The sequence below is a fragment of the Triturus cristatus genome, chromosome 2_1 (assembly GCF_964204655.1).
Source record: "Triturus cristatus chromosome 2_1, aTriCri1.1, whole genome shotgun sequence".
NCBI classification, from domain to species: domain Eukaryota; kingdom Metazoa; phylum Chordata; class Amphibia; order Caudata; family Salamandridae; genus Triturus; species Triturus cristatus.
The window spans coordinates 356020869-356048359 of record NC_140581.1 but is presented as its reverse complement, the minus strand read 5'-3'; the positions used below and the strand labels follow the sequence as shown (position 1 = coordinate 356048359).

At 45.7% G+C, this 27491-nt stretch overlaps 1 protein-coding gene across 1 annotated transcript; it reads right to left on the bottom strand.

Moving 5' to 3' along the window:
- Positions 1-18342: 18342 nt before the first annotated feature.
- Positions 18343-20195, bottom strand: HSPB3 (heat shock protein family B (small) member 3). Its single transcript, XM_085640719.1, has one exon. It carries the CDS (start codon positions 20113-20115, stop codon positions 19666-19668), a length of 450 nt encoding a protein of 149 aa, XP_085496845.1. The 5' UTR covers positions 20116-20195; the 3' UTR covers positions 18343-19665.
- Between the last annotated feature and the right edge of the window lie 7296 nt (positions 20196-27491).

Sequence of the window (27491 nt, the reverse complement as noted above, 5' to 3'; positions counted from 1 at the left end):
TTATAGTTGCCTGCACTAACTATAACGGGGGAATTTCATTGGTTTTTTATCAGTAAAATTTCCGCTAACTATAACATGTGTGAAACCTATGGTTTTTTCAGTGAATTTGCAAGGTTTTTTAAATGCTAATTCCTAACTATAACGTGTGTGAAACCTATGGTTTTTTCAGTGAATTTGTACGGTTTTTTAAATGCTAAGTTACTTTACGCCATTCGTGGCGTGCGCGCCCACTTAACGCAGTTCGTTCCGTGCGCGCACGGTGCGCTTTGCGCACCGTGCGCGCACAGTGAGCACGCGGTGCGCTTTGCGCACCGCGCGCCCACTTTACGCAGTTAGTGCCGTGCACGCACGGTGGGCACGCGGTGCGCTACGCGCACCGCGTGCCCACGTTACGCTAGATGGGCCATGTACGCACGATGCGCTTCGCGCACCGTGCGCACATGGAGGACATATGATGCACTTCGTTTTGAAAGGTAATATTTTAATTTTTCGTATATGTTATAAGCCATGCACAAATGGTGCCCTTCGGGCACCATTTGCACACAGGGTGGAGAGAGTGTGGATAATTTTTTTTTTTATTATTTTTTTTTTTAATATTTTAGTTTAACTCATCTTTAATAAGCCATGCACAATTGGTGCACTTCGGGCACCAATTGCACACGGGGTGGGGAGAGTGTGGATAATTTTTTTTTTTTTATAATTTTTTACCGTACGCGTACGGTAAGCGTAATCGGCGAAATTAGCGAAAAAATAAAAATTCCGTTTTTGGCCTTGGGGGATCTTTGGGGACTCCCTCAACATTGCTATGTGTGTGGGAGCTGTCTAAACAGCCCCTTTACATGTTTTTGTGCTTTATATTTTAAACATCACTCTCAGTGCGAGAGAGAAAATGGCGGCCACCGCTTCCTGGTTTCGGCCGATTCGAATGTTTACTAAGATCTAAGAGCCAATCAGAATCGCGCTCGCGCACGCCACCGTACGCGTACGGTAAGCGTACCGTAAGCGCACCGTAAGCTGGCTCAGATATATATATTGATTTAAAGGCTATTTTCTCAGAATCTACTGAACAGATTTACACCAAACCTACAAAAGGCACTTCCTTGACCTGAGGACTACCTCTCTGCCAAATTTCTAGTAATTCTGTTCAGCCGTTCGGGCTGTAGCCCTGTCTAAAGGTCCTATGGAAAAATGCATGGGAAAAACGCGTTTTGGGACCCCCCTTTTATCTCAGCCCCCGCTTGACGAATCCCCCCGAGACTTTCAGGGAAGGAGCGGAGCGTAGCGCCCCACCTATTTTGAAAAATTCGCGAGGATTCGTCGACCGGCGCCAAAGGTATTCAAAATAGAATGTTGCGGATTTCCTATGGAAACGTGGTCCTAACTATAACTACCTACTGGCGACCGCCAGTAGGTAATATATATATATATGAGTTTCCTATGGAAAATAGGGGCATATGTATGAAAGCAAAAATTAGTCGCAAACGCTGCGGATCGCAAAAAAAACAGCGTTTGCGACTGATTTTTCGCAATTTCATATGTATGACACACATCCCTAGTGAAAACTAAGAAATCGCTAAATTAGCGATTTCTTAGGCTGCGAAACATGAAAACTCCGATTTTCCTTGCGAATACTAAATTTGCGATTTCTTAACTTTGAGAAAATCGCAAAAATGAAATCGCAAAATAAGAATTCGCTAACACATGCATGAAAAAGTCGCAAATTGTGATTTCACGAAATTCGCAATTTAAGAAATCGCTATTAACACCAATTGCATGCAGGTGGTAAACTGGTGCAAGGTACTTAAACCACTCCACAATGCAACAGACCCACCCACAATGGCAGCAATGTTCGTGATAGCCAGGAGGCTGCGTATTCGGGCCCTTGCACAGAGGAGAATGAGACAGGAACGTATATTCAGGCTGCGCATCACTCTGTTCCAGCACACTGAAGAGGACATCTATGACAAGTACAGACTGCACCCACAGACCATAATGGACCTGATTGAGGAGCTGAAACCCTACTTGGAGCACCCTACACGCAGGACACAAACAATTCCCACACATGTGCAGGTCCTGTGCTCCCTGCACCTCCTGGCATCAGGGAGTTTTCAACTGGTAATAGCGGAGGTTGGTGGGGTGTCACAGAGTGCACTTTTGCGCTTCTTACATGCCTTTCTAGATGCAATGCTACAGAGGCTCTCACATCACATATACTTCCCCACCACCCAACAGGCATTACAGCAAACAAAACTGGACTTCTACCAGATTGCACATTTCCCCCACGTCATTGGCTGCATCGATGGGACCCATGTGGCCATCACACCCCCATCAGCAAATGAATATGTCTACAGAAATCGGAAATGCTACCATTCCCTCAATATACAGATTGTGTGCAACGCAAAGTATATCATCACTGACATCGTACCAAAATACCCCGGCAGTACACATGACTCTTTCATCTTCAGACAAAGTGGAATACACAGACGTCTGAGTGCTGGAGAGGTTGGGGAGGGATACCTGCTAGGTAAATACATGGCACACATCAATACATCCACTACATCACTTGAGGGGGGGGGACATTGACTTACCTATTGTGTCTGTCCCTGCAGGTGACAGTGCCTATGCAGTGCGGGACTTCATCCTGACCCCATATCTGGATCCTGCAAATTCAAGTGAGAGGAGCTACAACAGGGCACACAGATCTACACGCTGCGTCATTGAGCGTACCTTTGGAGTCCTGAAGAGCCGCTTCAGGTGCCTGCATAAAAGTGGAGCCGCACTGCAATACAGCCCTGAGACCTGCTGTAAAATCGTGGCAAGCTGTGCAATGCTACATAACATGGCAATGAGGAAAGGCACCACAATTGATGTGAGCGATACAGACACATCGGATGACGAGCGCCCTGCTCCCCCTGCCAGACCTGCATCAGGAGTTGGGGCAGCTGCTGGACGCCAGAGACGGACTGAGATCACACAAAACTACTTCTAGGTGAGTAATGATGAAATGAGACAAAAAAGCTTGATAATGTGTGCAGTGTTTATTCACACTTCACAATAAAGAAACTTGTAGCTGTCCCCAGCACATGTTATGCACACAGTGCAGGTAAGGCACAAGTAACTGTGCAAACAGCATTGTAGGGTTCATTCACCCGTGTTGCAGTAAGTGTCACCGCACATGTTCACCTCCTTCGGTGACGTCCAGGCTGAGTGCCCCCCATGGTGTTCCCTTGTCCTGCACCCTGTCTGGCACTGCGTCGTCTGTCCCCTGGCAATGTAGGAGTGATGCTGCTCCTACTGGAGGTGTCTTCACTCTCGGCAGAGGCCATGAGTGCGCTGCCACCTGCGTTGGCCGTCTGCAGCTGCTCCACAGCAGTGGTTACCTGTGCAAGTCCTCGGGCTATATCCTGGCAGCAGTGCCCCATTTCGACCTGCATAGTGACGCTTCTGCGTGTGAGGGTGCTGGTGGTGGTGCAGAGGCGGTTCACTGCCTTTGTATAGTTGTTGAGGCGTGCATTGGCACGTCGGCCAGCCCTATCACTGGCGGCTTGGTTGTGCCTCAAAGTGTCACATAGCTCACGGATCGCCCCTGCCATGGCCATGAAGCCCTCCCCCATGTTCTTCTGGTCCTTGTGTATGCGGCATAGCTGCCTGTTGATTGACCTCAGTGCTTTGCTTTGCAGGCGCTGTTCCTGCAGCATGCTATGTTCCAGGCCTGAGAAGACGGATCCTTCGTCTTCAGTCGCAGTGCTGCTCCTGGGCCTTGACCTGCGTGTGTCCTGTGGTCTACTCCTTGGCCTTTCTGTGTCCTGAATGGGCATGTGTGACACACACTGACTCCCCTCTCTCCTGTCACTGTCATCCTCTGTGGCAGGTAATTCGTCCTCAAATGGAGGCAGTGGGGCACATGTGCGCGCTTCCTGCGCTGGATTGGATTCTGCTCAGTGTCGTCACTGGTGTCCTCAGGCTGTGCAGGCTCCTCTCCCTCCGCGCTGTCTTCCCGTGCCCTGGATTGTGCTGTGGATGTAAAGGGGACTACATGAGTTTGTGTCTTTGTCTGCATTTGGCAATCAATAAAGTTCCTACAGTTTGTTTTGGCTAACCTCTGACACTGTATCATTCACTTATCCCCAACCCACATGTTGCATTACATTTCCTTTGTCTCATGGACACACTGTCAGACATAGTCCCATGATGCATTGCTGGGTGTGCTGTAAGACTTGGACTGGAATGACATTTTGGGAGGTTACTATGCGCATTTGGGGAAGTGTGCATGGGATGGGGATGAGTGCAGATTGATTTTGCATGCATCTTACCTTGGCTGCTGGATGCAGGGTCGGAGCTGTCTATGTCAGCCACACCACCAACGCTCTCAGGCAGGAGAGTTGACTCCACAAGCTCCTCGTGGGGTGTTGGCTGTTCTGCTGTGGATGGTCCTCCTCCAGTCTGATTTGCGTCCTTCAGTCTGGCTGCCACCCTCTCATTCGACCTCTGGCGCATGTCGTACCACCGCTTGCGCAGTTCTTCAATGGTACGATTGGTCACCCCCACTGCATTCACCTTATTTTGGATGTCCAGCCAAATTTTCCTTTTCCTCACCTCTGGGACACGCAGTGCCTTCTTGCCAAAAAGGAGCTCATGGCTGCACACCATCTCCTCAATGAGGACCTCCTGCTCCCTTTCTGAGAAATTATGCTTCCTCTTCCTCTTCTCTGCATCCTTGCCCTCCTGTTGTTTGTGGGAAGCCATTGCTGGTTGCTCTCTCCTGGGATGCCTCCTCTCACTCTCCAAGCAGCCTCTGGGTGTGGCTCAGGTGAGCAGGTGCATGAAATCACTCCAGTTTCCTGTTTGTGATGTCATCAGGCTGCACCTGGATTGCAGATTCCCGTTTTTGCGATTTCTTAATTAGCGAATTTCGCTATTAAGAAATCGCAAATGGGGTTTCTGAGAATATTTTGCGATTTTTAAGAAATCGCAAAATATTTGCGATTTATTTTTTACATCCCGTTTTGCGAATCTCAATTTGCTAATCGCAAAATATCGCAAATTGGGATTCGCTAAACGGGAGTTTGATACATATGCCCCCTAGATCCTAACTATAACTACCTACTGGCGACCGCCAAATATATCCTACTGGCGGTCGCCAGTAGGTAGTTATAGTTAGGACCTAGTTGCCATAGGAAACTCATTTTTTGTTTTCCCAATAACTTTGGCGCCGGTAGACGAATCTTCGCGAAATTTTCAAAACTTATGGCCCGCTCCGGTCAGCTCCTATCTTGAAAGTTTCGGGGTGATTCGCCAAGCGGGGGCCGAGAAAAAAGGGGGTCCCAAATTGTGTTTTCTCTATGTTATTTTCCATAGGAAACTTTAGACACGGCTACAGCCCGAACTGCTGAACGGAATTACACCAAATTTGGCAAAAAGGTAGCCCTTGGTACAGAAAGAGCCCTTTTTGTTAATTGGTGTAAATTCGTTCAGTAGTTCCTGAGATATTTTTTAAAAATTGGTCAAAAAATGCATTTCTCATAGGAAACTTTAGACACGGCTACAGCTAGAACTGCTGAACGGAATTAAACCAAATTTGGCAAAAAGGTAGTGCTTGATTCAGAAAGCATCCTTTTTTTAAATGGTGTAAATCCGTTGAGTAGTTTTTGAGATATTAAAGGAAAAAAACCTTTATATATGTGAGCAGAGCCCAACCCCTGAGCACGAGCTTGGCTCTAATTGGCTGCCAACATTTCCAACCAGGAACTGTTGGCAGCCATCTTGTGCCTCGCATTGAGAGAAAATACATCCAGTCTCCCCACAAAGAGCTGCGTTTTTGGCTTATTTAATAGGCGGGTGCGGGTTCGTGCCCCCCGGCGTGAGGCCGCCTCCGAGAACACCTTGGATGAGCTGAGCCCAGAAGTCAGGCAGAGTCCGCCTGGCTGTGGGCGGGGCCTGCAAGTGCAGCAGTGTTCGTGGTGGTGGTGGTATGAAGAACCTGGGTTTCTTCAACGTTCACACAGAACATGTACATGTTTTCCATTAACAGAATGTCTTAGCTCATGCTCTGTGTACGTCATGTGATGTCATTTGAGATGTCATCAGTGATGTCATCAGTGATGTCACTGACCATGTCATGGATGATGTAATATGTGACTTCATCAGCAGTGCATTGCGGGGGCGCGAGTTATAGTTATCTGAACTAACCATAACTCCGGAATTTCTATGGTTTTGTACGAGTAAAATGTCCAACTAACTATAACGTTCCTGAAACCTATGGTTTTTTCAATTAATATATATAGATATATATATGTGTGTGGGGGGTGCGTGGGGGGGTAGTTCTCTATTAAGAGTGAATACAATTCCAATTTGAGCACATACTTTAAAAATTCCCTAAGAAATTATCAGCTGAAGGCACGTTATTATTATGGTCAAAAGGCAGGCTAGATATTTTGTTTTGGGGAGTGGTCAAGGCAGATTGCTTACATATGGTCACTGTCAGTAATGGAAATAGTTAGCAAAAACACAATTAAATCGAATTCATCCATAGCGACTGCCAGTTATTGTGATTACGTTTATTATATACAGCCATCATATTTCCTCGTTCTCAATATCAGTCTTGATGCACTATTGCTGACATTGTCTGAGATAGATATTGCTAATAATGTGAACATTATTATTTTCTGAGACATTATTGCTAAAACTAGGAACAGTATAGCTTTAAGTTTAACGGTGGTAACAATGAGGAAGCTGGCATATCAATATTTTATTTACAGATTATTAGTGATTGACGATATCAGAACTATCATTTCCAAAGTGGCAGACCTGAAGTGAAATATTTCATAGGTTACTCCTTAAAATTTTGTTATAAAACATATGCTTTTAAAGTCATTTCTTTTATAAAATTGTGCTATAAACTGTATTTGGCTTCCTTTGCAAGAGGCCTGCGCCGCTGGAGATTCACTTTTCATGACGATCCAGTGGCGCAAGCCTCTAAATAATTCCTTAGAGGAGAAGCAAAGCCTCCCAGGGTGGCTTTGCATGGCTTCGTAAATACGGAGTAAGGCAAGGCAGCGCAATTCGCTGCCTTGCCTTACTCTATGTCAAGGACGTGTTCCATGGATGTTGGTGTAGGTGTTCCCACTTAACACCCATGGATTTTGACTCTGCTCCAGATGTACAACATCACATAAACCTGGGGCAGAACACAATACATAACGCCTCCCCAGAGTAGGCATAACGAGTAGAAATGTTTACATTTCTCCTTGTTTTTTCCTCTTTCCACATGTGCTGTATTCTGCAGCACACATAGAATGATGAAAACACCTCTTGTGATTTTTTTTGTGCAGGAAGGTGCCCCACACAGACACCGTTGCACCATGTTGCAAGGGTGCCTGCGTTGTCAATTTGCTTCAAATTGTGCGCCTGTGCTGGCTGAAATGACAGGAATGCGCCGTATCTTGGAAATACGATGCATTCCTGTCCTTTCAAATTGGCATAGGGCAGCGCAGCAAAATGACTTGCGGCGCAACCCTACACCAATTCTTTGTAAATGAGACCCTGTATTGTTTGAGTCAATTATTTAAAGATTCTGGGAGGAGGAACGCCTTATTCCAGTCTGTGCTTGGAAAGGGTTAGATTCAATTCGAAAACCTGGATTTTTTTCAACTATTTCAGGAGTGTTTCTTCAGGAATGTCTATAGAATTTAGAGCATCGTATAGAACTTTCAAAGAAAATTTTGCTGGAAAATGCAAAAGATGGCCTTAATTTTAGGTCTGGCGTGGCAGCATAGCTGTCTATAGACTTATTGTGGCCATTTCTTTAGTTCCACCTCTTTAAAGGTTCACCACCAAGGCTGCTTTTTATGTCTCGCCTAGGTAGCGCATGTGCTGTCTCGAAGAGACATGTTGTAACTTGGATATGGTCTTCAACAAACACCCATCTTTTCCACTGGTCTTCTTACTGTCCTTTAGAAATGCTGCCTTTTCATTGGTGAATACACTTAGTAGTCCCTCTTTTTATTCAGCCCTGGAGATTGCCCCTGCTATTTGAATCTTTTCACTATGGGCAATATGTTTTCTTTCAGTGCACTACTTTGTGTTTTGCTCCGTCCTAGCTGCTGCTCCCAGTTTACTTAATCTCCGGTGCTGTTCCCAGAACAACACCTCCCGTCCCTCCCAGCTTGTTTGTTTCAGAATAGCTGTTCTTTCCTCCCTCTCATGGGCTGCAGCTTCCTCCTCCTCCCTACGCCCTCCCCCGTTTACAACTGAGGAGGAACCTGGAAATTTGGCGTATGTTTTTTTTAAGTGCTTCATCTTTATTAATGGCGGCCGCTTGCCTTTCTTCTCTTCTGTGCGGCCACTGAGCCTTATTTTTTCAGTATTCATTGTCTTTTAAAGCGGCACAGCATGCGCGTCAGCAATGCCAGCTGCTTCTTCACTATCCACCCCTACACAGCGCTCCGTCTTTAAAGCAGTGAATAATAATCGTTGTGTTTTTCACTCTTTCTGCGCCATTAAATAAACTTTTTTAATCGACAAACAATTGTGTTTCTGTAAATTTGGCGGTAGGGTCCAGTTTCTGACTTTGATTGTGATGCATGCATTGTAAACATTTATGCAAACCCACCCTTATTGTTTACAGTCGTAATGGGTTTCTGGGCTGTAATGCGTTGCAGTATGTTACAGACACCATCTGAATGTTATTACGTCAGCTTCTGTTTCGCTAATGTCTTTTGAGCAGTATGAATTTCATAATTGGACACGAGATTCATTTATGCAATGGATTTAAAATTTTAGCGCCCTATAAAATATAGATTTGTTGAGTTTAACATTGACTACAACTTCAGGTAGGTTGCCCCGATGAACTTCACATAACCTCCCGATACCAAACCAAGGAATTGGCTGTAGGGTTTACCAAACGGCCTCCTGCTTTCATGTGCGGCCAGTCATGATAACACTGTCCAAGATGAAGAACTAAAAAAAACCACTTTCTTCGAATTTAGCCTTCGTGGGGGAATGATGTAATGCTTAATAGAGCTGCTTAAATTACGGAATATGCACCAGGAAGTTTTCACTAAATGAAATATTATTTCAGTCCTTCATGAGGAGAAACCCAGCTGGAAAGGCTACAGCCGGGATCCCAGAGCTCTGATGCCCCTCTTCCAGCTTTGAACACATTGGGGCAGATTTACAAGCCCCTTGCGCCTCATTTACACCGCCGTTGTGTCACTTTTGTGAGGCAGCGCCGGCGCAAATCCTGCGGCATGGTGCGGGGTACTTACAACGTGACGCATCTGGGAGATGTGTCACGTTGTAAAGCCCTGCGCCTCATGTAGGCGTTCCTGTGCAGGGGGGGGTGTTCCGACGCAGGAACGCCTCCTAAAAGTGGCTGAGTGAAATCTACAAGATTTCACTCAGTCACGTTTAGGCCCATGCTGCGTCAAAACCCTGCGCCTGCCTGAAGCAGGCGTATGGATTGACGCAGCATTAACAAGATAGGGCCCCCCAGAGCATTGCTGGAGCTGTGTCGCGCTTGCGACGCAACTCTAGCAATGCGCCACTTTTACGGCACAGATGCCCACCCACTTCTCTACAGCTGCCAGTAGACTGTAAACCCTGCGGCCATCCGAGTGTCACAGTCTATTCTCCTTCCCATACCCGCTCTTTCAGCAGTGGCCGCGCCACGGTAACAGGGCTCCTCCCATGTATGCCGTGTTTGCACGTCATTGATTCCGCATTGCTTTTTGAACAGTATGTCAGCACTTCTGCTGTATCATTTTGTTCGCTGTCTAACAAACGTTCGTTTATGAGTTTCCTATTTGGAGGCAAGGAGCTGCATGTATCAAACGGCTCTTTGGCCGCGTCTTTATCATACTGGCATCAGTGAGGCATCCTACAATGTCATGGTTTACTATTTACCTGCGGCGGCGGATAATGTTGTTTATGATTTGGATTGATACTTTTAAAACACGTGTACTGTTAAGAAGCTGAAACATTGCCACACGTTTTAACTCCCAAAACTTAGAAGTTCATTCCTTTCTCCCCATTAATCTCCGTTTTATAACCTTGGTGATTTGGGGATCACTGATGGCCTAGTACGTCACCTGCGGTGCTATTTGGTCCCACACAGCACAATTCAACTCCAGATACCACTCCACATAATTAACTTCATAACACACAATCTCACTCTACATATTTCCACTACAGTTAATACCATTTACTTTTTGTCCACAGCACACCATGTCGCATATTTCCACCACACAAGTCCACACCACACCGCACAATCCCACAACAAACAATTCCAATACGACCCATCTCTACATCGCACTTCTACTAACCCTGTCATCTTTACCCCACACACCCACTGCCCCTCGAGGCTATCGGCACTTTTGCGCACCCGTAATGTCCCTTTTTTGAAGTTCCAGTGACGCAATGTGCCACTGCATATATATAAGGCCACGTAAAGCCACTTTATGAGGCTTTTCATGGCCTTATAAATATGTGCCCCTTTCACGCAGAAAACTGTGTGAAAGGAGCGTTCCATGGGTTTTGCTGTGGGAGTTCCCACGCAAAACACATGGAACCTGACACATTCCCAGGTTTACGAAGCATCGTAAACCTGGGAATGCCTCAGAACCTAACGCCACCCCAGGGGTAGAATTAGGGAGGCGCAACGAAGAGAAATGAAAACATTTCTCCTCGAGCTTTCATTTTTCTATGTGTGCTGCATTCTGCAGCACACATAGAAAAATAAAAGCGCCTGAATGGATTGATTTTGTGCAGGAAGGTGTTCCTTCCTGCACAAAATCAATCATCCCTGCAACGCAGGCACCCTTGCACCATGGTGCAAAGGTGCCTGTGTTGGCACACGGCAACCCATTGTGCACAGGAGCATGGGAAAAGGACAGGAATGCACTGTACCATATAGATACAGCACAATTCTGCACTTTCCGTTTGCCATAGGGCAGCGCAGCAGGGAGGCATGCAGTGCTGTCCTACAGCACAAGCTCATAAATAAGGCCTCTCGTCCAGTGGCGGCTGGTGGAATTTGAAACTGGTGAGCCGTAATCACAGTGGGTCTCTCGGCAACCATAAAGATACCCGCACATACAAAACTTTGCAATGTGAGAACTTTTGATTCCTGTCCGAGATTGCAGTTCATCATAGAGCATAACATTCAGCATAGCAAAACAGCAGTGTGCAGTGCATGCCCACATATCCATCAATACTATAATATAACATAGCCTGACATAATTCAATATACTGTAACATAGCAGCGCTACATGGCCAAATCTGTGCAGCATAACTGCGTACACGCACACACAAACCCCCTCATGGTGTAACTTAATTTAAACGCGTGCAATTTTGCAGAACGAATGTCAGCATAACATAACAGCAAAAGGCATAGTTATAAGAGCGCAGCTTAACACGATAGGCGACTGTTCCTTATGTTCCCACTTACCCACATCTATAACACAGCGAACTAACATAACCTACCTAGTATAGAGTAACATGGCAGCACAAATAGTAGCATTAGATAAGAGTTCACAATAGCGGTACTAGTGGATGCTGCAGCATTGCTTAAACGCATAGGGCAACAACAAAGCGCACAGAGGATTAGTAATTTTTAGTCATGAAAGCAAACTGACAAATTAGTAACATACACAACTGAATTAAATTTTAGGCGCTTACTGCTCAAGACGAGATTGGGCCCTCCTGCGTCCCGGCTAACTTCTTCTCTACCTCGCTCCTCTCGTATTCTCTCTGCCCTTCTGCCCTGCACCTCATATTCATCAGCTTCTATTTGCCTCGCTTCCTCTCCATGTCCTTCTTTGTGTCTTTCTAGAAGTGGGGTACCAGAGTGTCATGAGCCCTAATTCAAACAAGGAAAACAAATGCGCTCCCCATCTCCTGGCACGGCAGTAAAAGACAGCCACATTTGGGGTGCATTGTGCCCTTCACACCTTTTGCCCCAGTGCCAGTTTACCTGCTACAAGAATTGTACATATGTCCCAGCGTTCTACTTCCCCACACCGACCCCACATCTAGTTGTTTTTATCAACCTTGGGGCATATTAACGCTGGCCGTGCTTAGCGATAATTATATTATCGCAGGCTATCTCTGGTATTTATCGCCCTGGTAGCGCGTTATTAACAACACGTTACTCCAGGGCAATAAAAATTCCAGAGATAGCGAGGTTATCGCCCTTTTGCAGGGAATATCGCTGGTTTTCCAGTGATGTTCCCTGCAAAAGGGCGATAACCTTTCTGATACGACCCACAGGGTCGTATCAGCATAATCCACCCCCTATGATAGGGATGGCTAAGTCAGGATTTTAGCAGACGTTAGGTTTTGGCGAAAACAGCCGTTTTCACCAAAATCTAATGTGTGCTGAAATCATGTGGGCGCCTAGTAAATATCGCGATGTAAAGATCAGCGATATTTGCAAGGTAGTCCATCTTGGGTACGCCCAGTAACACCCACTTTGCATCTCATTTTAGATGCAATGTGAGGCGTTGGGAAAAAGGGTGCTAACATGCGATTATGCATGTTAGCACCCTCTTGTAAATAGGGCGCTGGTTTTATCTCCGCTTTTTTGGCTTTGAAAGCCAAAAGTGGAGATAAAGCCCTTGTAAATATGCCCCCTAGTTACCAAGGGGCATATTATCAAGGACGGCATTAAAAATTATCGCCGGTTCTGGTGTGAACATGGGCTTCTATTGGAAATCTCCAGGGCATATTATCAAGCCCATTATCGCCGCTTTAGCTGAAGTTTTCTGCCGCTAAACCGGCGATAATTTTAACGCCGTCCTTGATGATATGCCCCCTCGTTTTTTCTCTAGCTCACTACCTTTCTCCTTCACTATCTTTTTATCCATTGTCTCTCCCTCACCGTTCTCTGCCTAGCTGATTCGCTACCTTATTACATGACTCAGGGTCAATAATGCATGCCACGGCACCTCTGCAGTGCCACGGTCTGCTCCTGCTCAGGAGATGGCATCGAGAGGAGGCCAGCCTTCGTGAAATGTCATGGACCCCTCGTCAAACCATGCAGCGCAGGCCCACCATTTTGCGACACACGCGGATCTCACTTCCCGTCTAACCCACAAGCTATTTTATTTACTCCACTGCTTCTTTAACTCAGACAGCTTTCACCTCACCGACCGATGCCCCTGCCCTCCCGCACCCCCTCTGCTCTGAGGCACAGAATACTGTGCAGGTCGCTCTCTTTCTCTCTCACCACATTAAAGTTCCTGGCGCTGGAAGCTGAGTACCTGTCGACGATAATATAAGCTGCCTGCCAATCAAAGCACAATCTGTCCTCATACTTAACTTTTTTATGTTTATAAAAGGTATCATTTTATCAATTTCAGAAGGATGAAAGTTGGAGTCACCCTGGCCGATATTGAAAACTACAATGTGAAAGGGGCACACATCCCGGCTGCAGTGTGTGTTCAACCAGTATGTATTGGGTCGAGGTCTTGTTGGCGGAACTGCCGCCTTCACCCTCCTGGTTCTAGGAAAAAAATAGTTGGTTGGCTATACAAAACAGGCTCCTCTTTGCAAAGAAAAGACTCTGAGGAAAGATAACGTGTCCGCACACTGGGTGAGCCGCGAGCAGCTCCGACGCTGGGTCTTGTGAAGTTGGAAGGCCTCAAAAATACTGGCGGGAGGACTCACTGGAGGCTTTTTTATGCAGATCCCTGAGTAATGGCAGCAGACAATCCATCTGAGGCCGTCCCTGCACCCTGGTTTCCAAGAGTGAGGAAACGTGTTTGTGCGATGCCTTTGTCAACCAGGCTTGTCCTGACAAAAGGGCCTTGTCAAATAGCTAAGTCGCGGGAAGGGGGAGTCGGGAGGGTGGCCGGTGGAGGGGGGGGGTTTAAAAATAAAGTTTTAAAAAACCTTGAAAACTTACCTGACCGCCGGGTCGGTCCGCGCCGCCTCTGCTGTGTGTTCCTGGGCCGCGGTCCGCGTTGGTGCCTTCGTAAGTGGCTGGCTGGTGGCAACCCCTCTCAGCCAATCCAGAAGTTGCTCCATCAGCGCCAGGATTGGATTGAGCAGGCTCTGTCCCAGCCCATAGGAGACCGGGGGCTGCGGCCACTGGCAACCCTCGCCCTCGCTCGCTCTCCTAATGCAGGGAATGCAGTTCGCATGTTCGGGCTGGTCAGAAAAATTATCAACCCAAACCTGAACATGCGCACTGCCCCTGCCCTGCTGCTGCTGCCTGCTGTCAGTCAACAACAAAAACCCAACCCTGCAGTGCTACCCCACCCCCTTTCTTCAGTGACGCGTCCTGACTGACTCCGGCCGCGGGACGCTGTCACACCGGTGAAGTTAATCTTCCTCGTTAAGTTAACGAGGAAGACATTTGTGGCCATGCTGATTAGTGGGACAATGCCCCAATGGACGCACCACCACTGCTCTCGTCTCTCCCTCACACTCCCACTGCCCCCTCTCATCTTGCAGTTCCAGTTCCCCCTCTCACCCCTCCCTCACACTCTCTGTCTCCTCTCTATACTGCTTGATCACACATGCTACCTTCCTGTACCTCCTTGTGCTGTGTACTGGTCCACATCACGCCGCTCTTCCCCATGTGACCCTCCCACTCGTCTCTCTCTCTCACGTACTCTCACACCTCTCTCTCGCTCTCTCAGGCGCTCTTCCCGCCTCTTTCATACTGGTTCACTTCAGGTCTTCGAGCACAGTTTATTTCCCGTGCCTTTTAAAGATTTCCGTCCCTCAAACCTACTCTCTCCTCCTCTTCTTGGGGTGTCTTCTGCGTACACAGGCGCACCCTCTTTATCCATCTGTGGCCTGCTCCCCCCTTCTTTCTCTCTTCCTCACACACTCTTACTGCTCCTCTGTCCGGAGTTCATTCACCACTCCGTGCACAAACTACCTATCCTTCTCTATCTTCCTTTCTAACTATTCTATGCGGCTTACACCCCTATCTATTCATCATGCCACATAATTCCACTACACAAATATACTACACACAACACACTTCCACCCCACAAAAGTCCACAACTAACAATTCCAATTTAACCCACATAATTCCACTCCAAGCCAAAACACATGGATAAAAGACATTGTCATTTATAACACCGATAGCTTTATCTCTCGCACATGCGACACTGTTGCATTGCAAATGCTTGTTTAATGATGTTAGGTAAAATAGGTTGCTCAGCAGCTGTGTCTTCCAGCATGTGATCTTGCACTGGTGCACCAGTGGACAGAACTGTAGACGAGCACGTACTCCAGCAGGGCACTTTGAAACTGGTACTCACATTGCAGGTAGGTCCTTGGGCACTGCCATAGTGTTTGCTGGCTCTTGTAGCACTTACATTTACAGCTCGCCTTCAGGGTCGTGCTAAAATGTTTGCTAAACATGCACAGCCTTTACACCTTCTGCACAAAAGGTTCTGAGGCCTATTTTAGCAGGCCCTGGACGGGGAACTGTTAATACAGAGGTGGTGGCAAAATGTGGGTTATGGTTTAGTATGTCAGCCTCTGTTACTGAGAACTGAAACTCTACTTGGCAAAATGACAAAAAATATACCAAGCTGGTTCGTAAAATCACTATCTGTGTATTGGGCTTATTTGATTGCAAAACATACACGCTGTGCATATGTTTCACAGTTGTGCAAAGTAGTGCGAGATACAGTGAAGTCACATGGGAGTTCCCGGGACCTGCGCTGTCCATGCGCCAAACTACATTCACGATGCCTTTCGCCACACTCAATGCACCCCTCAGTGTCATCCGACTTTAAGGGGCGCAACGCATGCGGGAGACCTTCTCCAAAACTCTTAGGGGCAGATTTATGACGACTGGCGCATCCCTGCATATCAGCAGGGATGCGCCAGTTATTATGCGCCACAGCTGCACCACCATGGATGCGCCGCATTTATAATGCGGCGCACCATGGGGCAAAAACGGCACAGATGCGTGACGCATCTGTGCCGAAAAGTGGCGCATTGCTGGAGTTGCGTCGCAAGCGCGACGCAGCTCCAGCAATGATCTGGGGGGCCCTATCTCTACAATGCTGCGTCAATCCTTACGCCTGCTTCAAGCAGGCGCAGGGTTTTGACGCAGCATGGGTCTAAAAGTGACTGAGTGAAATCTTGTAGATTTCACTCAGCCACTTTTAGGAGGCGTTCCTGCGCCGGAACGCCCCCACCTGCCCTGGAACGCCTACATGTGGCGCAGGGCTTTACAACGTGACGCATCTGGGAGATGCGTCACGTTTGTAAATACCCCGCACCATGGCGCAGGATTTGCGCCGCTGCTGCGTCACAAAAGTGACGCAACGGCGGCGTAAATGAGGCGCAAGTCAAACATAAATCTGCCCCTTATTCTCCAAGCCGTTGCAGGAGCAGGGATTTCACTGCGTGCAAAAACAGTTTTCATTTAAAATTAAGAAAGGAAAATGCCCGAAAAGACGCCCAGTACTTGTATGTACCACTGAAAAAAGAGAAAGATGTTCAGATCGAAAGGAAGCGCGCCTCTAGCAGCGCGGCCCCCCTCGTGTTTCTGTGACTCATGCGCTCAAAGAGGCCGCGCTATGCAGCAGGAAGCTCTCTTCACCACTGTCTGCATTAGCTTAGACACAGTCTGACACCACGGGAGGCAGGGGTCTGTGTTTAGCCTAGTTCAGCTCGCACAACATCCCTTCACTATTCAGCTATTCACAGACGCTCGCGCTCAGAGAGCCGAGACACGCCCCTCGCGGCCTCTCTCCATTGTCAGCATGGCGGGCACCCAAGAACGCGTTCTGTTTCACGGGGAGGTGAATAACTAAGCAAGCAGGTATTAGTTTATCAACAGATAAGGCTCGCTATCTGCACCAAGAGCAATAATTAAACCACAGGCAACACATGGCCTCATTGGCCTCGTTGCGTCTCGTGCTATGTCAGGGATTCTGGATACATAGGGGCAGATTTATGAGCCCCTTGCGCCACTTTTGCGTCACTTTTCCCATGTTAAAAGTGACGCAAAAGTGGCGCAAGGGGCTCATAAATCTGCCCCATATATCCTTGGCTCGGAGTTGCACACACACTACAGAAGCTCCACATGTGAGGTAACAAAACGATTCCTAGAGTAGTTCTTTGCTTCCAGGGGCATGAAACTCCGCCCAGTTGTCCTAGCGTGGATAATGTACTGTTCCAGTCCTCGGGTATGGGGGTGGGGGCAGCAGAGTCGGACTGGGGCGGCAGAAAATAGGCCAGGGCTCTAAATTTATACAAAAGATGGTCACAATTAGTGAATTAGATAGCCATAAGACTGACCGATGTTCGCAAATAGGGGAAGTTTGGAATTTGTAACAACATACTGTATAACTGTTTAGCAAAGTATGGAAGTCTGCATAGATTTGAGCTTGCCACAGTTAATGTTTGTCTAAATATCAAGCAGCGGTCGGAGTGCATTAAAAAAAGTATGGGAACTGAGATGCTGCGTGCAATGGGGGCAAGGGAGGGGTCAGTGAGCGCGGGGGCGGGGTCAAAGGTGTGGCTATAAAAGCGAAATATTCCGTACTTTTTTGGGTCTTTCACGTCAGGTAGCTACATATAAAATAACGTGCAGCTTAAATAAAAAATACATTTAAAAAAGTTGTTACTCAGTAAGAAGTGCACTACAGTAGATTATAAAACCTGTTAGTTAATAACTCTTTGCACTACTACCCAAAAATACATCTTTGTCATCTCAAAGCTTCAAGGGATTCAATCCATTAAAGCCAGTACCGGCTCAAGCATCGATCACATTTGCAGATTAACTTGTTGCACACATTTGCATTTGTTTAAAGCGAGCAGGCAGCCTGGCAGGAAGGCTTGTTTAGCTGTCTGCTTGGCTTCTGTTTCACAGCACAGGACACTCATTGATGACACTTCAGCTGAAGCATTTAAACTACCAGAATTAACCGTCCCAGGACAGTTGTCTTTTTATAAAAAGTATGGGAACGTTTTTTCATAAATCAAAAAAGTATGTGCACAACGTGCCCCTCCGATCCCGCCCACTTCGACCTTTGAGTTCAAGGAAAATCGACAGTAAAAACCAGCCAAACAGACTATAAAGCAGGCCCATAAACAGCTAAAAAAACAGCCCACACACTGACCTGTCAAGCCAGCTCAGCGCACACTGCCTGCCCTAGAGGCCAGTTCGACACTGGGGGTGGGGGAATTATTTTCAAGTCTCAGGAAGCAAGAAACTGAAATTACAGGCATGTTAACAATTCATAAGCATGCAAAAGTAGCAATGTGCAGTAAATGTTTTGCAAATATTGTGTATTGTAATGTTTTCACTTATTTCCATATTATGATTTAAGAATGACACCATCCTTGAATTTCCTTTTTAGAACATTTTGATTATTAGGATTCACCACCAGAAAAATGCGTCTTTATATGTAACTTTGAAATCACAGATTCTCTACTTTCATTCTGCTGTAAAAAACCTATGTAATTATTACTCAACTGAATGGTACTCAACTTAGCAACAACAACAGATTGAAAAGTTGAGTGGACGCATACACACACACCCACTTTAACCTCTTGAACTATCTTACATACAAAACAATGACTTGTTACCATATCTTAATTTTTTTTAAATTCTAAATATGTACAGATTTAAAAAATGTCAGGTGTATTCTCAAGTCATCACTAGTCAATCTTAACCTTATTCTGGATACTTTCTCCTCTAGATATGAAAAACCACCAAACCCTTAGTGAATGTTTCTGATTGTTGCTTGGAAATATTAATTCCGGGAGGCAGGGTTAGCATGTTGCAGTGCCGTAGGGACTGCAAATGGTCAAGTAATGCAACTGAAACAAGACTTCAATAACTGATGCAGTCTACTATTGAGAAGGTAATGCGGCACATGGGATATTCATCCGTAGTCTTCACTCTACTAGCCTGGCCTTGAAAGGATGCTGGTGCTCCATTGCAGAGAGCATCTTCTTGTCTTACCAAACTAAGATACTTCTAAGGGGAATCAATTAACTGCCATTGGCAAACTGTGTTGGGTCGACTATACACTTGTGCTTAAAGTACAATGTAACATTTTATTAGCGAGTCAAACAAGACCATAGTTACGAGTGGTACATGCATCTGTGGCAGACACCATGAAGAATCACACAAGAAAGTCACACATTATATTATGTTTACACTAAGCGTGTAAGGAAAAGAATAAGAGCAGACATCAACTCAGAAATCCAATCCTTTTGCTTTTTCATCACAAATGGCACAAAAGAAGTAACTTCTGGCACTATATACCCCGCCAAATCCCTCTGAGAGACACTGGTTTTTTAGTTGGTATGAACTCGAAATGTTATGTTGGTTTGTGCAGATGGCACCGACAGGCCCCCAGCACCACTGGGTACCACTGAGATCATAAATCTTACAGATACGCATCTGTTATTTAATTTACCATTGTAGATTTCCTCATCTATTTATGAGTGCAGAATACTGTTAAAGGGTGTAATATCATCTTTAATTGTTAGAAATACCCGTATTACATATCGCCAAAGTCAAATTCAAAAGTCACTTCATTTGCACAGAAATGCAAGCTCATATATTTCCTCCACTGCTTCTTCAGACTCGGGTGAATATTGCACCATAGATCCTACATTATATCACTTTACATACGCTGCAGATTGAAAGGAATCTGGGGTGAACAGCATCAGGCTTTAGATGCGTTTCTTGAGCTCCACACACAGAATGCCGTCGTGGCACAGGACAGCCGACAGATCCCTCGTTCGAACCCCAGCAGGCAGCTTGTATGTGCGCGTGAAACGCCTGGAAATAAACCCGTGCTCGTCTGTGCGGCGGCCATGTTGGGCCTTGACGATGAGCCAGCCTTCGAAAATCTGAATCAAAATGTCTTCAGGGCGAAACTGCAGCACGTCCAGAAGGATGTGAAAGTGCGACTGAGCCTCTCCTGGGCCAGCCTTCTCGAGTTCTGATGCGACTGTCACTGCCTCGACTGGACTTTGTTGCTTTCCTCCAGTGCCTGCCGCAGGCCCTGGCAAGGCAAACAGCGAGTGATCCAATCTGTGCTCTTCCGGATTTTTGATGCTGAAGATGTAGCTGTAGCGTGCCGGTGTTTCCACCCAGTGTCGTACAGTCGAGCCCTCCATTTCCAAAATGCTGCAAGCTCTGATGGCTTCAGTCACAGAGCAAAGATCGTCTCCAGCGGAGCCTCCCTCGGGCTCTTGCTTCTGCAACACTCCAGCTGTCGGGTCAGGCTTTTGTTTCAATACCAGCTTAGCCCTGGGCTACTTTTAGTTAGATTCCGACCACAATACGTCCCCGTAGCTATTTATGAACATATTAAAGAAGATCTATAAATAGAACACAATATAAGGCTCTCTGGATTGGAGCACACTGCGCTACCCTGAAGAATCTGCTCCCATTTACAAACTCATGTGGACATTTATTTATTTATTTATGCGTTTTTATATAGCATGTTGTAGTGATGCATACAATCTTTATTTTACACTCCGTATTTGATCATTTCAGTACTTTTCCTCAGCAGTTATTCGGGTTGTTATTTAATGATAAACTTTGAATTTCCTTTGAGCACTCACTATTGTACCTTTTGTTGCAGTCGATCTTTTCGTCTCACTCTACAGAAGTCTAGTAATGGATGTGTTTAAGACAGCCAGAATTGTACTTACTGATGCAGTGCATATGATGCATATGATGATGTCAGTAACTATTGCTTTCTTGACTCTCAAGACAAATTTATTGCCAAAGTATATTTTATTGTCTACTAACGTTTAAAGCTGACTTATATTTGATCTTCCATCAACTAAAGCCTTCGGTCTGATATGTTTCAGTTCTTTTTGTTAAACCCATTTGAGAATTGTATTCTCCATGTTTTATATGTAGGTACTCACAAATTTTCAAATACAATGTTTCATCACAATCACTTTAAGTTCAAAAGATTTTTATTGGATAAGTAAAGGTGTCAATACATGAGAAAAAAATACAAACATGTCTTCAATTGGAGAAGAAAGGTAATACATGGTAGTGAAAATATACAATTAATCAGAGGATAACAAGGGTTTGAGGCTAAATATCAAAAAACAGCACTGGTAATAATGAAAATTAAAGTAGCTTATATAAAAAGAATAATACAAATGAAAAACAATATCACTCAGGGAGGCTTAGAGACCTCTTGCTGAATAGGTGATACATGGGAAGAGCGTTTAGCACAGATATCTAGATACAAGGTTACAGGAAGCCATAAATCATGTCGTTTAGCAACTAAACTAAGGGGGTGCACAAAGACAGTGTCTAGCCTGTGATTATAACACACATTGTACCACCATGCTTTAAAAGAGATATTCGTAAAGTTTTTCCAGTTGACGGTGATTTGCTGGAACGCAACAGCTAACAACAAATCAACAATTTGCGTATTAAGATGAATGTCATCCCAGCAGGGAGAAAGGCTTCCTAAAAAAATATTGACAAAAGAAAAGGGGAATGTAGTGTGGAATATGACATTGATTTGGGCCCAAACTAGTGTCCAGAAATTTTTCGTGAAAGTGCAAGAAAAAAGCATGTGAAAAAGAGTGGCGTTAGGAGCAGAACAGGACCAACAGAGATCAGGTGTGGAAGAAAATCTTTTATTCAACATCTGGGGAGAGAAGAGGAGTCTGTTGTAAATGAAGAAAAGAGTTTGTGTGAGGGAGGCAGCCCTAGATGTCTTGCGAAGTTTGGTCCATAGTTTATCCCACAGGGAGGTGGGCCAAGAGATGGCAAAATCAGATTCCCACTGTTCCTCAACTTTGGATTTTGGTCTGGGTGTGAGAATCGTATGGAACGAGTGGTATATAATGAGGAGGCTGTAGGGTGAGTGCGCAGGAAGGAATGAAGGTGTGAGGTAGGGTTGGGAGGGCGAGGATGCGTGGGGTGGTTAGAGAGAAGAGCATAAGTGGACATGACTGCATTTTTAAGCGCAAGATACTTGCAGGCAGAAGAACGGGGGAGATGGAAATGTTGACTGAGAACGGAGAAGGATAAGAAATCAGAATTAGAGAAGAGTTGAGATACCCAGATTAAACCCCTTTGTCTCCAGGTTTTCCAATAAAAGGGCTTGCGATTGATGGTTATACTATTGTTGTGCCAGATGGTGGAATTGAGAAACTCTGCTACAGAGGAAGGGGGGCTTGGGGAGGTGGAGAGAAGCAGCTTGGCTGTGAACTTGTGGATAGGAATGGAGGAGAAGTGAGGCTTGCGGGAGAATGAGAGGTATTCAGCAAAAGTGAAAGGGGATAAGGAAAGTCGCTCAATGACAACCCATAAGGGGGACGGCTCAGCAGGGTCTTGCAGCCATTGGGAAGCTTGCCGCAAGAGGAATGCCTTGTGGTAAGCGGGAAAATTTGGAAAGTTAACTCCACCTTCAGACTTGGGGAGTTGCAATCTGGACAGGGACATACGTGCTTTTTTGCCGGACCAAAGAAAGGAAGAGAGAATAGTGTTGATTTTCTTAAAGAACTTAGCAGGGATAGGAATTGGGATGTTAGAAATGGTATAAAGGACTAACGGGGAGAGCATCATTTTAATCGTATCGAGACGGCCCCACCAGGAGAGGTATAATGGGTGCCATCTAGAGGTGAGGTCGGACAGTTTTTGGATGCATTTATTGAGACATAATGAAACAGTGTCAGGGAGGGAGGAAGTAATGTGTAAACCTAGATATTTGATGTGTGAGGAGCTCCAGGTAAAGTTGGACGCCATAAAGTCCGGTTTAAAGGTGAACTTGGTAAGGGGTAGAATCTCACACTTGTCATTGTTTAGCTTATAACCTGAAATCTGAGAGTAGTCATGGACTTCAGCTAGGAATGCGGGAATGGAAGATGTAGGGTTAGACATGAATAGTAGAATATCGTCTGCGTAGGCAGCAAGTTTAATATTAGTTTGGGAAATTTGGAAACCATGTAAGTTGGGGTTTTGACGAAGCTTTGAAAGAAAAGGTTCCAGGGCCAAATTAAAAAGAAAAGGGGAAAGAGGGCAACCCTGACGAACACCCCTACCCAGATTGAAAAAAGAGGAGATTAGACCGTTGGCGCAAACCGCCGCTCTAGGGCTGGAATACAGAAAGGAGATAAAGGAGATGAAGTGTGGGCCAAATCCAAACCATTTGAGGGCGGAGAAAAGGAAAGTCCACTCCACCCTATCGAACGCTTTTTCTGCATCTAGGGCAATGGCTGCAAGTGAGTCTTGGAACTGTGGAGATTTGGAAAGGACATTAAACAAAAGTCTGGTGTTATCAGTGATGAAGCGGCCCTTAACGAAGCCAGATTGTTCAGGGCCTAGCAATTCGGGAAGGTAAGGGTCTAATCTAATGGCGAGAGATTTGGCATACAGTTTATAATCAATGTTAACCAAAGAAATTGGTCTGTAATTCTTACAATGTTGGGTATCTTTGCCTTCTTTGGGTATGACACAGATGTGGGCATCAGAAAATGTACCTGAGGAAGAGCCATTCAATATGAAGGAATCAATAAGGGAATGTAGTCTGGGCAACAACAATTTGGAAAAATGCAAATAAAACTCAACTGTGAATCCGTCTGGGCCGGGGGCCTTATCTTTCTTGAGTGATTGAAGTGCTGAAAGTAATTCATCACTAGAGATTGGTGATTCAAGGGCGGATAGATCAACAGGGAAATTGGAGGGTGGTTGGATGGTGGCGAAGAAAGTAGCAAGAGAATGAGGAGTGGGGTGAGTCTCAGAAGAGTAGAGTTTGGAATAAAACTGGGAGAATTGCTCTAAGATATCAACATCCGTATGCTTTAAAACAGAATTAACATCGTAGATAGATTCAATATTCAGTTTGTTTTGCTTGACTTTTAAATAATTGGCTAAGACCTTCCCCGCCTTGTTTTTACCCCCATAGAATTTTGAACTGGATTTTAACAAATACAATGAAGCATCCTCAGTGGATTGTTTGTTAAATTGCATCTTAGCAGCAATGAGAGCAGTCAAACTTTCTTGCGAATGGGATGTATAGAAGGAATGTTCTAATTTTTTAATCGTACAAAGGAGGTCACTGGTACGTTTACGAGCGTTCTTGCGTTTAGCAGCCACAAAGCTGATAATAAAACCTCTGGCTGCTGCTTTATAGGCATCCCAGACAACGTGGTTAGGCATAGTGGGAGTGTCGTTAATGTTGAAAAATTCTGTGGTAAAGTCTACAAAGGAGGCGGAGAATTTGGGGTCAAGGAGTAAAGTGTTGTTAAAGCGCCATCTCTTTGGTCCAGTGGACTTGGGTAAAATGTCAATGTTTATCAAAACAGGGGCGTGGTCAGAAAATAAGATGGGGCCTATGTCAGCATGGGTGAGGGATTGGGACATATGATGGGAAAGGAAAATATAGTCAATACGGGACTGGGAATGATGAGTCGGGGAGTAGAAGGTGAATTCTTTAGAGGTGGGGTTACAGAGACGCCAGGAATCAATGAGTTTATGCTGGGATATCGCTTGAGTAAAAAGCTTGTGGGACTTGTTGGGGATAAAAGGTGCCTTGGAGTTCCTGTCTAAAAAAGGATCAAAGGGTAGGTTATAATCACCTGCTAAAATAAAATTATCATCAATGTATTCAGTGATGCGGGAGGCCAATGCGCGCCAGAAGACCTGATCACCTCCAGTAGGAGCATAAATGTTAAGGAGGGAGAGAGGGACGCCTTTTGAGGAGAGTTTGACATACAACCATCTACCATCAGGATCTGATTCAGAAGCCAAGAGCAAATGGGTAAGAGACTTGCGGACTAGTACAACCACACCGTTTCTCTTACCATCACCCGGAGATGAAAATACAGCCCCCACCCAACCTCTCTTAAGTTTAGCAGCTTCAGCATCAGATAGATGGGTTTCTTGTAAAAAGGCAATGTCTGCATTTAATTTGGCTAAATGAGAGAGGATTTTTTGTCTCTTGATAGGAGAATGCAGACCTCTAACATTCCAGGAAACAATTCGAACTGACATTAAAGACTAATCAAAAAATGGACCAATTGGAGAGTAGGACAGCAAGGAAATGCCTCACAGCGGACAAGAGCATAAGAGGAAAAGAGAGTGAGATGAGAACTGACGCGAAAAGACAAGGGTAGAAGAAAAAGTGAGAAAGGAACCAGTGAAGCCATAAAAATAGGAGAGAGCCAAGAAAGCAGAAAGAAAGTGAAGAAGATACAACAATACTCAAAGATAATGGTAGGTAAGGGCCAAGGGGAAATAGAGTAGGTAAAGGGAGATGAATACAAGCAAGAGAGCCAATACACAATGGGGAGAAGAAGAAATGAAGAAAGAAAGATAAGGGAGAAGCATGAAAAATGCAATGACACCAGTAAATCTGAAAACAACGAGGGAAAAGGTACAATAAGAAAATATAAAACAAAGAAAAACATGATAAATGAGGAATGAAGAGTACTTACGAGGGATAGCACGGGAAAAATACAATCAGGAACTGGGAATAAGCGGAAACACACATGGAGATGAGGGGAGGGAGGTAGGGCCAACTGGGAGAGGCAGGGCATTCGGGGTGAGAGAGACGTCCAACCAGGGATAACAGAACGGAACGCAAAACAGTGATCTGTGAAGGGAGAAAGAGAACATAGTTAGAAACTCGAATACACGGTGATAAAGAACAAACATATGACCAACTGAAGAGCCCGATTAACACTATCAGACGATAAAATGAAAGGCATAATCTTGACGAAAGGTCATACAGTCTGAAGAACCTGCGAAAGAAAATGAAAGCATTAAAGCAGGACAAATTAGAGAATCAAGCTGCAGCTGCAAAAATAAGTCATGGTGGGTGGGAAGAGGGACCGGCTATTTCCATGTCGGGCTGACCGCAAGAGTTCAGGAAGCTTCGAAGACGGGCAGGATCCTCATATGTCGTAGTCTTGTTATTATAAGTGACCTTAAAAAGGCAAGGGTGAAAAAGCCCATATCTGGCACCAATGGAGCGTAGGTCAGGTCTCATGTCCAGGAAGGCCTTGCGACGGTTTGCAGTGGTCCTGGCATAATCTTGTGCAAAGAACAAGATGGAGCCTGACCAAGTGAGGCGAGGAGAGGCTTTGGCGGCTAAGAGGACTTTCAACAAGTCTGTGTACTCTAGAAAGTACATTATTACACCTCTAGGCTTCGTTGATGCGGAAGGAGAGGAGGAAGCTCGACCAAGTCTGTGGGCACGCTGGATATTCAGTGAGGTGTCATCAGGTAGGTGGAGAAGCTTCGGGAGAAAGGATTTGAAAAAGCTGATGGGATCATTCCCCTCACAGCCCTCCACCAGGCCGTAAAGGCGAAGATTGTTGCGCCTGTTACGATTTTCGAGGTCCTCCACCTGCTTCTGAAGAAATGAAATCTGCGTGTGCATGTGGGAAACCTTGGACGCGGATTCCTGAAGAGAGGAGACGTCACGCTCCACCAGCGATACTCTTTCGTCCATCGAGGCCCAGTTATCAGTGAGAATCTGCAGCTTAGCATTCGTCTCCTCCATGTAAGGGCGCAGGGCCCGTATCTCTTCGAGGATTAGCTCCATTGAGATGGGCGAGGAGGACTTAGGAGGCGAAGGCGGGTCTTTCTTTAACCTCTTAGAGTTCACTTTTGCCGAAGGCTGTGAGGTGACGTCCGCAGTCGATGTCATTTCAGTTGAAGGTAGAGACTGAGAGGCTTCCAAGTGGGCCAGTGCCGTGAATAGTTTGGAGTTCTTAATGTAACTACGTTTTTGAGTCTGACTAGAGCAATGCGCCATCGGCACGCCAATGGAGCGCGTAGTCAAAAAAGAAGAAAAAATATCTTATTACCCAACTGAAAAAGGAGCAGGGAGCACATTAATAAGGGAAGGAAAATGCCAGGCCACAAAGTTGGAGTCAAAGGTGTTGGAGACTGGAAGCATAAGATGGCCGCCGTATATGAGGAAAGTTGAAAATTCCAGTCAGCAGAAAAAGGCAGCGGAAATAATCATGTTGAGGAGAAAAGTCACCTTAGAGTGCAGAATGTCCACAACTGTGCTTCAGGAGGTGCTGGGGTCCGTAGTTAAGCATGAGGCGTCCAGGGGATCCATGCGCGGCAAAGCGCACTGCTGAGGCAATCACGGGCGAAAATAAACAAGATGGCGGCCGCGGCCGCTGACGAGCCGCGACCGAAAATAAAATGGGTTGTAAAACCCAAAATAACTGTGCCTCAGCGCCAGAAAAGGATTAAAAATGATCTTGGCATGTTCCGACAGGAGAGGGTGCCCTTCGTTGGTGGAAACTGAGGCGCGAACCGCCAGTAAACCCTGGTGTGAACGGAGCTCCTAGCCGAACGCCGCCATCTCCTTCGGGCGCCAAGCCACGCCCCTCATCACAATCACTTAATTTTTCAATTATATTAAAGTTTGTTCATATTGACACTCTTTTTCTTTTCATGTTCTCTATAATGTGGTGGGATTAGCATAAGTATTCAGTTCCCATAAGCACCGAGCTCTTAAACTCTTGCAAAAACCCTGTTGGGCCGTGTCCAT

Bases quoted from the DNA above. Each gene is read 5' to 3' on its own strand.
- HSPB3 (XM_085640719.1), bottom strand. From the start codon at position 20,115: ATGGAGGGCTCGACTGTACGACACTGGGTGGAAACACCGGCACGCTAC.